Source organism: Musa acuminata, chromosome BXJ2-11 (assembly GCF_036884655.1).
Source record: "Musa acuminata AAA Group cultivar baxijiao chromosome BXJ2-11, Cavendish_Baxijiao_AAA, whole genome shotgun sequence".
Classification (NCBI taxonomy): Eukaryota; Viridiplantae; Streptophyta; class Magnoliopsida; order Zingiberales; family Musaceae; genus Musa; species Musa acuminata.
In genome coordinates, this window is record NC_088348.1 from 24,652,065 (window position 1) to 24,667,546 (window position 15,482).

The window sequence follows — 15,482 nt, forward strand, 5'->3', positions numbered from 1 at the left end:
TTCGATGAAACACTCAATGTATTTTTTTAATTAAGACTAAATATATATTATTTCCTATAATTAGCTTCATTGAGATTTATATATTTATGGACGTGAAACATAATCTCGTTTCTTCTTACGTGTCAGTTTTACTAACGGAACTAAACACGTGTTGTCTCCGTCTCACCTCATATTATCATTGAGTATGTGTAATATTTCCCTCGACAGAGCCAACTGTGTGAAAAAAAATGAGATTAAAATTTTTACTTTCATAAATATAAGAATCATAATATAACTTTTGAAATTGCGGGAGCCAATATACTAAAGGTAATTAATTATATGGATCAATATGTGATTAACTTTCTTTATTATGATATAATTTTAGAAAAGTTGGTATTCAGTTGCTGGCATGGAATTGAATCTTAATATTAGTAGATTGCATAATTACCTAAATTACAATGCAAAGGCACCACATGGAAATAGGAAGAAAGTAAGTTTATAGTTACAAGTAGTTAATCCCCTGAATAGGTTTATTATTGTGCATGAGCACACCATCTTGGAATTTATTGATTTATAGATAAGTAGCTCTCCCAGCATTTGACACCGAGCGTTGTGGCGTCTCTCACGCCACTCACATCTCCATTAATGCATGGAAAATAGGAGGGGAGAAATATTAGACTTACTTCGATCGATGGAAGGAGTTAATAAGTAGAGACAAGGAGGTGGTACTGTAAGGCATACAGAATGAGTTCCTTCCAGCTGAGTGAAGAGTCACCAGGGAGGGAGATCAGAAGAGATGGTACTCATGGGCGAGGGAGCAAGAGAGTTGTTGCAGGTGATGAAGAGGGGGACAATGGTGAGGACAGAGATGACAAGTCGTGTAGTCAGGATGAACCCCAGGACCAGGTAGTTAGTCCTCCAACTTATCCTCCCTTCCTTTCTTCTTCTTCTTCCTTCCTCTCTCTGATTGCGTTTTAACTCATGCAACATTATACTTCATAATAGAAGCCTGGGTGGAAAAAGTTCCTGGCTCATGTTGGTCCCGGATTCCTTGTGTCCTTGGCTTACCTTGATCCTGGGAATTGTAAGACACACACACACACACTCTCTCTCTCTCTCTCTCTCTCAATCTAATTAGTTAAGGAAATTAAATTCATTCGCTTGAATTGTGTGACAGTGGAGACGGACCTACAAGCCGGAGCTAAACACAGATACGAGGTAAGCTTAACATGGAAATCTTTGCATGAGAGTCCCTCAACTTTGGAGCCTCTTTCAGTGCTTGGAATCTGTCTGAGACAGCTAAAATACCATCTAAATAAATGATGTAAAAGAAACAGCATACCCACATATGAGGGAAAAATCATGCTTGACCTCTCAGGGTCCGGATACATATTCTTGTGTGCATACAGAGAACATTCCAGCTTTGGACGCTGCAACAGCACATATATACCTCCATTTCTTGATCGAAACATAATTTGGAAATTCTCCAAAACAGCTCTTATGGGTCGTACTGATCGGTCTGGCATTCGCGTTGATCATACAGTCACTAGCAGCAAATCTCGGGGTGGCTACAGGTATCACAACCGCACCATTTCGAAGGAGATTAATATGTGGTAATCGTGTTCCTAATCATTCATGCACCACTAAAAGGGAAGCACCTGGCGGAGCTGTGCAAAGCTGAGTACCCAAAGTATGTCAACTACTGTCTCTGGGTGATGGCGGAGGTGGCTGTGATTGCTGCTGACATCCCTGAAGGTGTTTCGATTGGAGTTAAATTGTTATGTGGCCCTCTCGCTGTTTCTTCTTGCAATCATTCGAAGCACTTATGGCAATGATTGACTTTCTTCCAGTGATAGGAACAGCCTTCGCTCTCAACATCTTGTTTCGCATCCCAGTGTCGGCAGGTGTCCTCATCACAGGGCTAAGCACTCTCCTGCTTCTTGGGCTTCAGAGATATGGGGTACTGTCTACCATCACTCTTATTCTTTCACTGTTCAATCATCGACAGACGTTTTCAGGGGCATCAAATGGTTCTGAGGGGACAAGATTTCTTGACATGAACTGTTCAGCTATACCTGTGATCCTAACTTTCTCTGAGCTCAATCGAGTTAAAGGAGATGCATGATCTAAAGAAGGTTCATGTGCTCACCACATCATACTGCAGGTTCGGAAACTTGAACTGTTGATATCCATGCTGGTGTTCGTCATGGCTGCCTGCTACTTCGGAGAGTTGAGCTACGTGAACCCCCCCGCGACCCAGGTGATGAAGGGGCTCTTTGTGCCCAGGCTTGGCGGCGATGGTGCCACCAGCGACGCCGTCGCTCTCCTCGGCTCCCTAGTCATGCCGTGAGCAGCAGATCAATCTCGTCGCCACATGAGCGCTTGTCTGTGATTGCTTCCTTGCTGCATCGATCGGGTCTCGCTGATCAAGTTCTCTTCATGCAGGCACAATTTGTTCTTGCATTCAGCTCTGGTGCTGTCGAGAAAGACTCCACCTTCCGCCGAAGGAATCAACGTAAGTGTCATAATAGTCGAACGCAAATGACTCTATCTCGGTTGAGAATAGATGTTTGAACATGCAAAACTAATAAATACCAATATTTTACTTAATTCTCTTTGTGTAAATCAAATATGATATAATTTACGCCAAACATCAATTTCTAATAAATTTCGATATTCAGGCCAATAAAACCAGCAATATAAAAAAATAAATTATTTATTCTTAGATTAGTAATAATTTTTTACTAAAAAATTAACATGTTTATAAACTCAACCATAATTTTTTTGACTAATAAAATCTCTGACAATCAATCATCGGCTTATCTAACCTCTTAGGATTAATTATATATTACTCTTATAATTAGTTATATTTAACATCTCGATCTTTATATTTGTAAAAGTTATATTGGAATACCAATGATTATGTGCGATCGATAGAGTCAACGAAGAAAGAAGAAATTAGATTAAATATTTTATTATTATAAATATAAGGATCATAATGTAATAATTTTTAAAAATATAAAAAAATTAAAATACTAAAAAAAATTAATTACAAAACTCCTATGTTTTACCTTTTAGTCTATTTCAATCTATAATGACTTTTTATTTTTATCTCTTACAAATTAGAGTCAAATGTTTTATTTAATTCAACCTCGATGGTCCCACCACTTTCCTGGACCATCCAAGAGAAAAGGGTCGTAAATTGATGATGCGTTGAATGTTTTGTCTTCTCGTGCGTAGGACGCCTGCAGGTACTTCCTCTTGGAGAGCGGCTTCGCGTTGTCGGTTGCGCTGCTCATCAACGTCGCCGTTGTCTCCGTCTCTGGAACCGTATGCGCTGGTCGTAGCCTTCCACCTGAGGATTCTGAAACATGCAGCAATCTAACCCTCAACTCAGCCTCCTTCTTGCTCAAGGTTCGTCCTCTTCCACCACCCACACGAAGCCTGCCATTTCATGTTCACGTTCTCCACAGAACCTCCTGGGCAAATCGAGCTCCATCGTCTACGGCATCGCATTGCTGGCCTCTGGACAAAGCTCCACTATATCAGGCACATACGCCGGTCAATACATCATGCAGGTAATTAGCAGCATACGTAATATACTTCTTTCATTCTTCTTCCTTGGAGTGATCCACAACCGCACCGTCCAGGGATTCTTGGACGTAAAGATGAGGATGTGGCTTCAGAACCTCATGACACGATGCATTGCTATCGGCCCCAGTCTCGTCGTCTCCATCATTGGCGGCCCTGCCGGAGCTGGAAGACTCATAATCATAACATCAGTACCTTAGTTTCTCTTCTCTCATGCTCATAAAAGGATTATGCTATCACACCATGTCCGGACTAATTAATGAACCAAGTTATGCAGATGATCCTATCTTTCGAGCTGCCCTTTGCCCTCATCCCTCTTCTCAAGTTCAGCAGCAGCGGCCCAAAGATGAGGCCTCACAAAAACTTCATCTACGTGAGTTCATCTGAAGTAACAAGTCGCATTCGCAGTGCACCATGACTACCGTTAATTCTTCTCTAACTCATTCAGATCATAGTCATCTCGTGGATCCTTGGCTTCGGTGTCATAGGAATCAACGTCTACTTCCTCAGCACCAGCCTCGTGGAATGGATCACCAGTAGCAGTCTCCCAAAGCCTGCCACAGCTCTCGTCGGTGTCATCGTCTTCCCCTTCATGGCTGTCTACATCCTTGCTGTTATCTACTTGACCTTCAGGAAGGATACAGCAGTGACATTCGTTGATAAATCTGATTCGTCGCTGAAGGAAATGGAGGATGGTGTGCATCGTTCTGATGGTGACAAAGGAGGTGACGTTGTGCCGTTTAGAGGCGACCTCAACAACATCTCTCCTCCTGAGTAAAGCTTGTTTCGGTATGTGTTACAAGACCTTTATGTTGTAGCTGTATGAGCCGAAATAATCAGAATAATGTTCATAATTATGTGCTTGCAGTGCAAGAATTTTGCTCAAGTATATTACTATTTGCAACTTTTTTACTATTTACAATCACATTTTATTTTTTTTTCTAAATTATTTTTTTAAATTTATCGTATATATATTTTCTTCTCTTCCTCCTTTGAAACGAAGTTGAGGGGCGGCGATAGGATTGGACGATGTCTCGACAGCACAATATTAACAGGATGAAATAAAGGATTGTGAAAAAAAAAATAATGCAAGGACTATATATAGTAGAATAATATTTTATTATTTTTAAAAGATTATCAATAATAAGAGGTTATCAATCCCTTCAAAAAAAAAATAATTCAAGGACTATAAACATTTTTAGAAATGTTTAAATAACATATTTGTTTCACCAAATATCACATACACATCCCTTCAAAATTTTAGAATTTTCTCATATACATATATATATATGTATATATATTCTCATACGAAAATTGTATATTAATCATTAAGAGTGGAATCATCAGTTCTCTATAAAAAAAAAAAAAAACAAAAACAAAATGGAAGAAAAAGATCACAAACAAAAATACTGAATTAGCAGGTCTAGTTCTGTGTGGGTCCCAAGTGGGCCGTTTGTTCCTTCGATTAGAAGGCAGGTACATTCGGCGGGTGATCCGTGACGGGTAGGAGATAGCGTAGCTCAAGAAGAATCGGTGAAGACCGGCTTCAGGAGAAGCCGCTCGGACCGCACGAGAAGAACGCCCGCGATTGCTGTGTCCCTCTTCTTGTTGTTATTCACCTCCTTGACCCCAGGCGTCTGTCTCCCTCTCCGCTCCCCTTCAGATATAGAGGGAAGGAGGGTTTCTCCAAAGTAGTTGAGGCAGGAGCATTTGACATCCCCTCGAGGTCACCCCCTCAGCGGCCTTCAATCGCCTCGGTCTGTCCGTTTCTTGATCCTGTGTTTTTGTGGCGGCAGCAGTGGTTGCGGTGGCCGACAATGGGGAATCAAAAGGGGAACTTGGATGGAGGACAGCAGCATGCTGGGGGCCGTGCTCGCCATCCTCCAGTGGTGGGGCCCTAACGTCACCGTCGTCAGCATGAACAAGTGGCTCTTTCAGGTCAAATCGATTTCGTTATCTCCTTTCTGCTCTTTTTTCGTTTGTTTCTTTCTTCGATGCGGAGATTTCGTGCCGTTGTCTTTGTTCTGGTAGTTCTTTTGAATGATTTGTGTAGATGGTCGGACAGGTGGGATTGTTTTTGGTCGATTTGACCGGTAAAGTCTTGGGGGTTCACTAATTACATGTTTGGGGGTTCACTAATTACATGTTTCTGATCGGCTTGTGTCTGTCTCATGTATTTGTTCGCCGTTCAAGTTAGTAAAGTTGGCATTTAAAAAAATAAATAAATAAATCTACATTAGGAAGAAATTTCATAACCCATTGGGAGGAGGGTTCATGCAAAGGATAGATCTTTTCCTATTAATACATTTGGGTTGAAAGAGAATGATTTTTTTTTTTTTTTCACACAGTACGTGTTTCAGGTCAGAGGCAGATTGACGATTTTGTTGTGTTGATGAATAAATTTACTCAGAATCGAAAGGTTCAATTTGATAAATGTTTATGAAAAACTAAACAACTTTTTGTGTTTGCTTCCGATTCTATTATTCATATTGAACCCTTATGCATGGTTTCCTTTATGTCTTTCTCCCTGTTTGAGCAAGCTTAGAAACAAAGGCATGCTATAATATTGAGCTAAATGATATCATAATATAGAATCGATGAAATCAATTTTGTGTCGTCTGGCTGACTGAGATCACAAAGGGTTGATCTGAATCTTCTTTGCCGAACTGGACAACATGTGAGAGAATCAAACCTGTCTAGATCAAGATAGAGGAAGATTGGATTGACTCGAGACCAGAGTACTGAACTAAACTGAAATGTGCGAAGGTGACTTGAACTTGAGATGTAACACCGAGTAACAATGTGCTTCTTTGATTTCGGATCGGACTTGATCAGGTTGAGTTGCTTCACTACGGAAAATGTGTCTTGAGATGAATATTTCATAACATAGGGGATGTTAGGAATGTGCCTGACAAGATTTTCCTCCATTGCTCAGATCATATTGTAGCGTAAGATGGAGATTTATCCAAGGTGGATAATTAAGGGTGTGAAATTATTTTATCTGTGGAGTAGGTTTCTTTTCATATTATAAAGTCCTCATAATGACTTGGCCTCAATGGCAGATTACCATAGATAGCTGATGAGGTGGTCGATCTGCCACTGACTTCAATAAGGATATTGTTGGCAACTTGTTGAGTGATTATGCTTTGGATCAGTTGTGGCATGATAGCATCTAACAATTGGTTTTGGCCTGTCCATAATGTACCAAATCACTGATGTGGAGTTTGTGTGCCGCTATGTCATGACACTAGAGGAGGGCTTATAAATTCCCCCTCATCCACCGTTCATTGTCTTGCATAAAATTGTGAATTGGTATAGATAGCAAATTTTTGATGTGACTAGCACCAAAAGGGGTATCTTATTTTCTTTCCTTATTGCATGCATGCCTGTGTGCCCATGTGAGTGTATGTTTGTGTTTGTGCATGTGTTTGAATTGTGTGTGTGTATCCGTGCATGAATGAAGAAATGAGATTTATATCCCTTTGTTACGTCTTCATCTGTAGCTTTTCTGCATTAGAAAGCCAAGAATATCCCGACTGTATATCCGATCCTATTTCTTTACGTTGAAGAACATCACAGTTCCACAGAACCCAATCTGTGTCTTGGAAAAAAGGTATTATGAATTGCAAACACTCAGCTAGTCAGATTGCCTTTGGAATCCACAGGATCTCCATAATCTATCTTGTTTAATAAGGCAAATGAGACGTAAATTTCAAAAGTTGATTGAGCAGTTGATTGGTGATTGCCATAGCCGATTGCATTGTGTTCCGAGGATTTGGCCTAAGATGTGCCAGCATCCTAGTCAGTGGTGAAGTGGAATTAACATGATGAGTATATGTACACAAAAGTATATGGGGTGGAATTAACATGATGAGGAGATCAGTGGTGAAGTGGTGGGAAGTGTATATGTACACAAAGTTGATGTGTATATGTACACAAAGTTGATGTGTATATGCTAATTTTTCATACAAAGTTGATGTGTATATGTACACAAAAGTATATGGGGTGGAATTAACATGATGAGGAGATCAGTGGTGAAGTGGTGGGAAGTGCGAACAATAAAATATATCTGATTAGGACTTCAAGTGGGTTAAGTTAGCATGGGCACCCATTGCCCAAATACATAATAATCCGATGGGAAATGGAATTCTACACTTGTGAGAGGTGCAGACTCAAAAATCTTGGCTTTGTCATCTTTTAGCTTCTTTTTCATTGTCAACATACTCTGATGATGATGTTGCTAAACTGTTTCCGCTTTTCTTTTGAAAGGATAAGTTTGGATAAGTTTGTCCCATTACCTACTTCACATCTAAATCGTATTTCCTATTCTCTTGCCTTACAAGCCACTGATCGTAGTACTATCATGATGGACTATTTGTGTTTTTTGCGAGTATGTTGTAGAATTTTTATTATTTATCAGCGCATGTCAAATGTGCCATTGAGCTCTGTAAAAGATTTTTTTTTTCCTTTTATTAAAATTGCTTTGCTAGAAGGAGGATCTGGATTAATAATATTTTTGTCTGAAAAAAATTCGCTAGAAGGAGGGCTTGAACCTCCGACCTTGTGGTTAACAGCCACACGCTCTAACCAACTGAGCTATTCCAGCTTATTAGATATGATAAGGTCTATTTCCTTAGGAATCATTTCAGATAAAGAATGTTATCCAGTTCAATTCTTCTTATATTTTTTAGTTCACAAAAATTTATAAATATTCTGATTTTCGTGATTCATAAATATCAAAATATTTCCTAGTTTCTAATTGCTAAACTTCATGGACTGGAAGACAACCATTGTTTTGCAGAATTTGGATTTCCAGTTTCCTCTAACAGTAACATGCAGTCACTTCATATGCTCTGTATTGGAGAACATACTGCCATGAAATTGCTTAGGATTAAGCCACTGATTGAGGTAAAATCTAAAGACAGATGGTGGAGAATATTTCCAATGTCATTCGTGTTTTTTATCAACATTGTACTGGAAAACATGAGCTAGCTTGCTGTATATTCCAGTTTCATTTCTGCAAACAATAAAATCCTTCCCTCCTGCAACAACAGGTTAACTGCTCCCTCTCAATATGTATCTCTGTCTGTGTTTTCTTTTCATGGTCTTCTTTATCAGTATGAAATTTCACATTGCTTGTATCTTGGCTGATTTGTGTGTATGTACCACAGTCATTCTTCAGTGGTTAATTTGGAGAAAAGTTATTGAGCGGGGCGCATATGGGCTTCATTGGTACCCATTGTTGGGGGAATGCTTCTAACCTCTATAGCCAAGCTTAGTGTCCAATATATTTGGATTTTGTGCTGGCTTGTTCGGCTGCCTTGCCACATCCACAGAGACAATTCTAGCAGAATCCCTTCTTCATGGATATAGGTTTGATAGGTACCAGTGCTTTATCTGTAATTTCATTTTCATCTACTGTTGAATCATTAGCTTTGCCTTTTGTCGCAGCTGATTGCACACCTTTATTCATGATGAGATAAATCCTCTATCACACGCATGACAAAGATTTTATTAGAAATTTTAAAAAAAATATAATCTTTTCTTTTTATTTGTGTCCTTTGGTCCATATGATAAGGTAGCGCATATGGAGGTTTTCGTTGCATGTCACTTCCCATGGCCAATTCATGTCGATCACACAGTGGGAATTTATTTTGTTTAATCAGTCTTCTAAAACCTCTTATTTATATTATGTGACCGGATTGAGGGTTGAGGTTGCTTACGCTTCCTCATAACTTTTCACTCCTAGATTTCTTAACTATTTCTTTGGATTTGGTGTTGATTCCCAGTGGTGCTGGTATAGTCTTCAATCATCACTACGATCATGTTCACAGGATATTGACATCTCGAATGTATGTATCCTGCGATGATCTTCTCAATTTTAATTGCATATTATTTGGTTATATTTCTTAAGTGAAATTATTTTTATTTACTTTTGCTCTAACAATCTAAGATATAATCTGTCGTCAAGGATCCGCTCATCTAAATGATTACAACTTCATCAACGCACTCGCTTACAAAGATGCAATCTTTTCGTGAAACCCTTGTCAACTTGCTTGATGCCATCTTTTGGCCCATGGGTCCATTGTAGCCTCGAACCAGACTTGATCATGGGGGACCGAGCATGGTGTCCTCTTTCTTCGCCACCCTCTGAGTGCTGCCCCTACATCAACCTCAGCATTGTCAAGGATGACAACGACGAACCCGAGGAGGCCAAGGAGCACCCCCTCTTTCTCACAAACCCCATCCTATACGACGAGGAGGATCCTTCCTCTAATCCACTCAACTTCCCCCCTTCTTATGCTTGCCCTCATTATCCACTATGGAAACCAAAATCCTTGAAATCGATTGGATCATTAATGAGCATTTTCTGTGAGGAAGCCAGCTACAACCATGAATGTGTCATTTGCTTACAAAGAGTTATTAGGGAAGGTGTTCGATATAATGTCTGTGTATGTCTGTGCTTTTCATTTCATTCATGTTTTAGGCAGCATCTAAGGGGCTTACGGTAGGCTTGATGGTCCTATTTTGATTGGGTTTTGTGCCGTTTCAGACTTGTAAAGGCAGCATGTGTATGGTCACTGTGTAGAGATAAAACTGCCTAAAAACAAGGCCTTCTTTAGCCAATCATTTTGGGTGTTTCCATTTAGCATGACCTTGATCACTAGAACCATCATTGTTTAGCATGGTATTGATACCTCAGAATGGTAATGACTTTGAATACTGAATTGGAATGTTCACTATGTGGATTAGTATGTCTACCGTGCCCAAATGTGCTCATCAACATAGCATACCATGATGAGAAAATTGAAAGCTAACGGAGATTTTCATTGCGTGCCACTTCCATGTTGGGTTCATGTGGGGCACATATTGGAAATTTATTTTGTTTAATCAGTTTTCTAAGACCTCTTATTTATATCATGTTATGGGACGAGAGTTGGTTGGAGGCTGCTCACTCTTTGTCGCAAATTTTCACTTAGATTTCTTAACTATTCTTTTAGATTTGATGTCGATTTCCATTGGTGCTGGTATATTCTTCAATCTTCTCCATGAGTGTGCTAGTAGGAGCTTGTCATCTCGGTTGTATCCTAAGATGGTTTTCTCAACGAAACTTGAGTGGAGGCTGGGGATACATCTTAGGACAACGAATCACGCCTTTGGTTTCTTTCTAATCCTCGGTCTCAATTTCAGTCACATATTGTTTGGTTAGATTTCTTAAATTGGAATGTTGTTTATTTACTTTTACTCTTAACAGACTTTCTGTGAACAAAATGTTCTTTTAGCTCTTTAAATTGTGTCTCATTTAAATGAATATTTAAACTACATATTTGTTTGCTACAGTATGTAACTTCTGAATTTATATTCAACATTTTTCATGGGTGATGAGGAATGTCATGAATGAATGTTTTCAACTTATTATATTACTTTTTTTTCTTCATCAGTGCATTTCTTCTTCACATTTAATGATGAAATCTCTAGCTTTAGACTCTAGTATCTGCTAATTATGTTCATATTGTCTTGCAACTTAGCGAGTTCTTTTGCACCAATAGCATACTTCAACTGGTCCTTTCTCTGAGCATCTTAACTTTGATATCACCTGTGTTTGTAAACTGATTTATTTTCGTAAAGTAGAATTTCCTTATTTTTGCATGTTTACGTGCTTGCTCACCCCGTGCATGCGTACATGTGTCCATGTTGCATGCGTGCATGCGCTCTGCCGTGCCAACTTTAAATTGGCCTGTTGGTTTGAATATTTTGCTGATGATCCATGTTAGTGTCATGTCTCCACATCACCGGCATGCCTGTTTGATGGGCCTTGGCATTTTTCGTTAGAAATGAATTACTAAGATGTGAGATCATAGATCTGCAGCGACTTATGACATGAGCTATTAGATTCTTTTTTCACATGTTTTATGAAGCACTTACCATCACATTAGTTCTGCCCTACCAACCTGTCATGCAATTAGGCCAGGATTATGATGGGGACATGCTTAGTTGGTCAAATGCATAACAAGGGATATGCAGTTAGGCTTGCCCTTAAATCTGATGGTCTTCTGGTATGTACATATACTCCTGCAATGTTTGATGACATTATGACCTTAAGGGTGACTTCATTGCACTTATTGTTGAGGACTCTTGATCCCAATCAATCATTTTAATGTAGGATGCTTTCAATACTTGATCCATGAACTCATATAATTTGTCAATATATAGTTATCAACTCTGCTTTGAACAGTCTCCTATCCGAATATATATGGCTTTAATCTATGCGGGCATAGCTATGCTGGTGTAGACACCTACTTTGGACCGTAGATGTGAGATTTAAGTGATCTTGGTGACATTTCTCTTGTTTTTGAGAAAATAGAGTAGTTTTATTTTGTAAAGTTATACACTTGTATTCAAGAATAAGAAAGTGCCATCAACATATATAGGATTGAGAATAGCTCCAGTTAAGCGGGGAAGCACTCACTTGAAAATGTTATTTTACTAACCATTTTCTTTCTCTGTTTGGATCAGTCATAGGCAATTGATCACAACAAGCCTATCATAAATTGATGCCATTTTGGTAAGTCTGAGTCTTGTCTGTTCTTCAACTTGGTGACAGAGGATGTCATGAAGAAAGCTTCCCTGCATATGCATATCCAATAAATTACATTTGTCTGATAGATATACTCTACCAGCCTTCATCGTTTTACTTTGCTCTTTGGTATTATGCTAATTTGGCTACATTCCTCTTATGTAGCATAAACACAGTATACTACTACCACATGGCACTTTATGCAACCATGATATTGGCTAATCCCAGCAATGTTACTTGAAGGTGCTGGTGGAGTGGTAAACTAATTATATACATGCACCAGTCTATATGTTCATCAATGGTCATCATTCTCAGCTCAGGGGTGTTGGCCTTTGGTCTCAATTTCTCAACTTGTATGTCATACATTCTACTACCGCAGTTACTCTTCCAATGTCACAGGCAACCTTGAAAGTAAGTTACTATATAATTTACAGTCCTCTTCACAGACTGTATTTCTCTTCTTTAACCATCTATGTTACATGTTTGGGTATCAAATATGAATATGCTGTCGGCCGCTGTTGCCATGTCGGTGTCATGGCTTATTTTCTACCGGTATGTTGTCCCGGAACACCGAAAACTGCGAGCAACCCTCGGAGTCGAATGGAGATGCTCCCCCTTGCAAGTTATAAGCAAGCCATTCTGTAAAGGAAGAACAAAGTTTCATATGGTCATAGTACCGTACGGATTACATTGAGTCTTACTTTTTTTTTTTTTTCTTTCCAGAAGGGTGGGTTTTTGTTTTTTGGGCACAAACTTGAGTTGTTTATAGTTTTCTACTGGAATCAAAGGTATTCTTGGAACACTTGTAGTTGTCGTTCTGGTAATCCTAATTCGCATTACTATTGTTGCGTTCTTAGATTTTTGATCTCGTCTCACCTGTTGTTCTGTTTCATATTTGATGTATGAGGGTAGATGGCGTTTTAGGTTATGTTAAAGGTGTTAATCACTTAATACGATGGTTAAATATCATATTATGTTGGATGAATTTTTTAGTGATATCTGATACTATTATTTTTTATCCTCACCGTAGGGGCTTCCTTGTGATTCGTGGAGAGGACAGTCGATGGAAGGCTCGGTGGTCGGGATCCGACGGTGTCGCTGCAGCCGGCTATCAGGAGATGACACGTACGCCAATCTGCGGAGAGACGTGTCCTGGAGAGAGCTTTTCTCGTCTTCGTGTGTGCCGCTGGTCGGCACACGTAGCTATATTTGCGGTGAAGTGGAGGGAGACACGGATGGAGGATGGAGGAGGAGAACAGCAGGGAGGAAGATGGCACAGAGTAGGGATGACATCAAGCACGGGGCGGCGCAGGCGAAGCTGTCGGACGACGAGATGCTGCGGGTGGGGTACAAGCACGGCACCCCCTTGGAAAGCAGCAAGATCTCCGACGCCGAGCCCGTCGACCTGTTCGTCGACGCCCGGCGGATCTCCGAGGCCACCGAGAACGCACGCCCCGCAGAAGAGGAGCCCAACTCCGGAGGACTAAGCTGTCAAGGAAGCCACCACACTAGCAATTAATGCAATCACAGTAGCAGTACTTTTCGCTCTCTCTACCACCGACCACTTGGATCACCCTCATGTTTTCTTCTCGTCGTCTTCGTGTTCTTCTTCTTCTTTCTATGCAAGAATAAGCTGATCGTGAGTGTAGAAGACACCGTGCTTTAATTTTCGTGGAAGTTTTAATGTGATGTTGGTTCTTCATGTTCCTTGTAAATTGGATGCAAAAGTATAAGATTCGTTAATATTTCCTTTGGTTTAAGAACATCTGGTACCATAACATGATCAATAATGATATAGCTTACTTAAATGAATGGCCTTCAGCGTCTGCTATAGTAGAAATCATATTTGATTCGTGAGAATCTAATCTTGGATGATCCACCAGGAATCAACAAAACAAGGTTTTAGTTCAGGTTGATACTTTTCTTTGTGGGCTGCAACTCAGATGAAGACCGACCATCTCATATTTGTCCCAAAACTCAATCGTGTTCATTCATCGTTGGATTTGGCTTGGCATGCAATTTAGGTCCAGTGAAGTTGGAAATCATGGATGGAACTGCGCACAAAGTTCCGAGTAATGTTGCTGATCACAACATTGTCCGTTTTGCTCGAGAGCTTTTTTTGATGGTTATAAATAATCATTTTTTACATGGTTCTCAGTGTTGAGCCTTTTCAAGATGACAGACACTATCCAAACCCTAATCCACAAAAAAGGGTAGGAAACTGATGATTGGTGAAGTAATAATTTTGATTGCTGCCCCAACTTAGAACTGATAATTTACTATGCTTGTCTCATGTAATCTAGCTAACAAAAGCTAAAACATCCAATCAAATGGCCATCTTTACAGTAGCACCAGGTTTACTGGGTTCATGACACTGCATGCTGGCAGGCAAAGTCTCTCACAGATCGTGAAAGACATGGACAGTTTTTTGAGGACAAACTGGAGCTTTTGGGAAGCTGACAGGTCCCAGAGCAGGCATCTGATGTTTGCACCATGAACTAAGCAAGGGCAAAGGCAAAGGCAAAGCACATATATGTACTGGGAAGATGAAACCTCTGCATTTGGAATCTCTCTCTCTCCTCTCACTGTGGCTTCTTATCTTCACCGAGAATCTTCCTCATCAAATTGTAGCTCATTAACCGTGTTTTCGATGACCAACCTATATATCTATCTATCTATCTATCAATTTTGTAGCTGGAAGTCAACTCATGATGAGATTAGCAAGTCTGCAACTGGAAATCTTCATCTACATCACAATCTTCACTGCTTTTCTAGACTTCCATGGATGCTCAAAATCTGAATAATTTTGAACATATGTTGAAGCAGTGAATGGGTGTTTGTGACACATAAATTTGCAGTCACGAAGACAAATGCTTAATATTTAAATGCCGTAAATTTATCTAATTTTGGATTGGCTGACGAAACATTTTCTCCATTGGGGTAATCTATCTCTGATGATATTGTCGTGACAGAAAAAGAATGAAATCTTGCCATCAGTCCCCAATTCCATCACTGCCAACGTGGCCAAATTAAATGTAATATATAGTATATTCCTGCAAAATTAGAGATTTCTATAAAATTATATATATATATATATATTTATATAACTAAAATTCTAAATGATATCAATAGCTTTTACAATATTTCAATAAATTAAGAATATTTTAGATATATTTATATATCCTTTTTAGTTCAAATTAGGTAATTAAGGACATATATTCTTTATTTTCAAATTTCTAAGATAATAAATATGTAAAATAGGTTTTTTGATGACTCAAAATACAGAAATGCGACAATAACAATACCCCATCGATCACAAATGACGATCTCATGC

The 15,482-nt window shown here is 39.4% G+C and overlaps 2 protein-coding genes and 1 non-coding gene across 5 annotated transcripts; 2 read left to right on the forward strand and 1 right to left on the reverse strand.

Moving 5' to 3' along the window:
- The first annotated feature begins 680 nt into the window (after nucleotides 1-680).
- Nucleotides 681-4,411, forward strand: LOC135627112 (metal transporter Nramp5-like). The gene is made up of 13 exons (XM_065133076.1): nucleotides 681-885; nucleotides 985-1,063; nucleotides 1,157-1,197; nucleotides 1,475-1,553; nucleotides 1,630-1,734; nucleotides 1,830-1,939; nucleotides 2,144-2,325; nucleotides 2,425-2,494; nucleotides 3,220-3,393; nucleotides 3,453-3,557; nucleotides 3,630-3,761; nucleotides 3,848-3,943; nucleotides 4,019-4,411. Exons 1-13 carry the CDS (start codon nucleotides 724-726, stop codon nucleotides 4,346-4,348), a joined length of 1,665 nt encoding a protein of 554 aa, XP_064989148.1. The 5' UTR covers nucleotides 681-723; the 3' UTR covers nucleotides 4,349-4,411.
- Nucleotides 4,412-8,102: 3,691 nt separating this feature from the next.
- On the reverse strand, nucleotides 8,103-8,176 carry TRNAN-GUU (transfer RNA asparagine (anticodon GUU)). The gene has a single exon. It is a non-coding gene; the product is annotated as a tRNA-Asn (tRNA).
- Nucleotides 8,177-8,414: 238 nt separating this feature from the next.
- LOC135627193 (uncharacterized) lies at nucleotides 8,415-13,850 on the forward strand. Of its 3 annotated transcripts, XM_065133189.1 has the most exons (4): nucleotides 8,415-8,624; nucleotides 8,742-8,952; nucleotides 12,392-12,559; nucleotides 13,179-13,850. In XM_065133189.1, the coding sequence occupies exons 3-4, from the start codon at nucleotides 12,437-12,439 to the stop codon at nucleotides 13,665-13,667; spliced, it is 612 nt and encodes a 203-aa protein (XP_064989261.1). In that variant the 5' UTR covers nucleotides 8,415-8,624; nucleotides 8,742-8,952; nucleotides 12,392-12,436; the 3' UTR covers nucleotides 13,668-13,850. The 3 variants fall into 3 exon arrangements, with proteins under 3 accessions (XP_064989261.1, XP_064989263.1, XP_064989264.1); XM_065133191.1 differs by lacking the exons at nucleotides 8,415-8,624; nucleotides 8,742-8,952 and adding an exon at nucleotides 9,210-9,422; XM_065133192.1 differs by lacking the exons at nucleotides 8,415-8,624; nucleotides 8,742-8,952 and adding an exon at nucleotides 9,453-12,136.
- The last annotated feature ends 1,632 nt before the right edge of the window (nucleotides 13,851-15,482 follow it).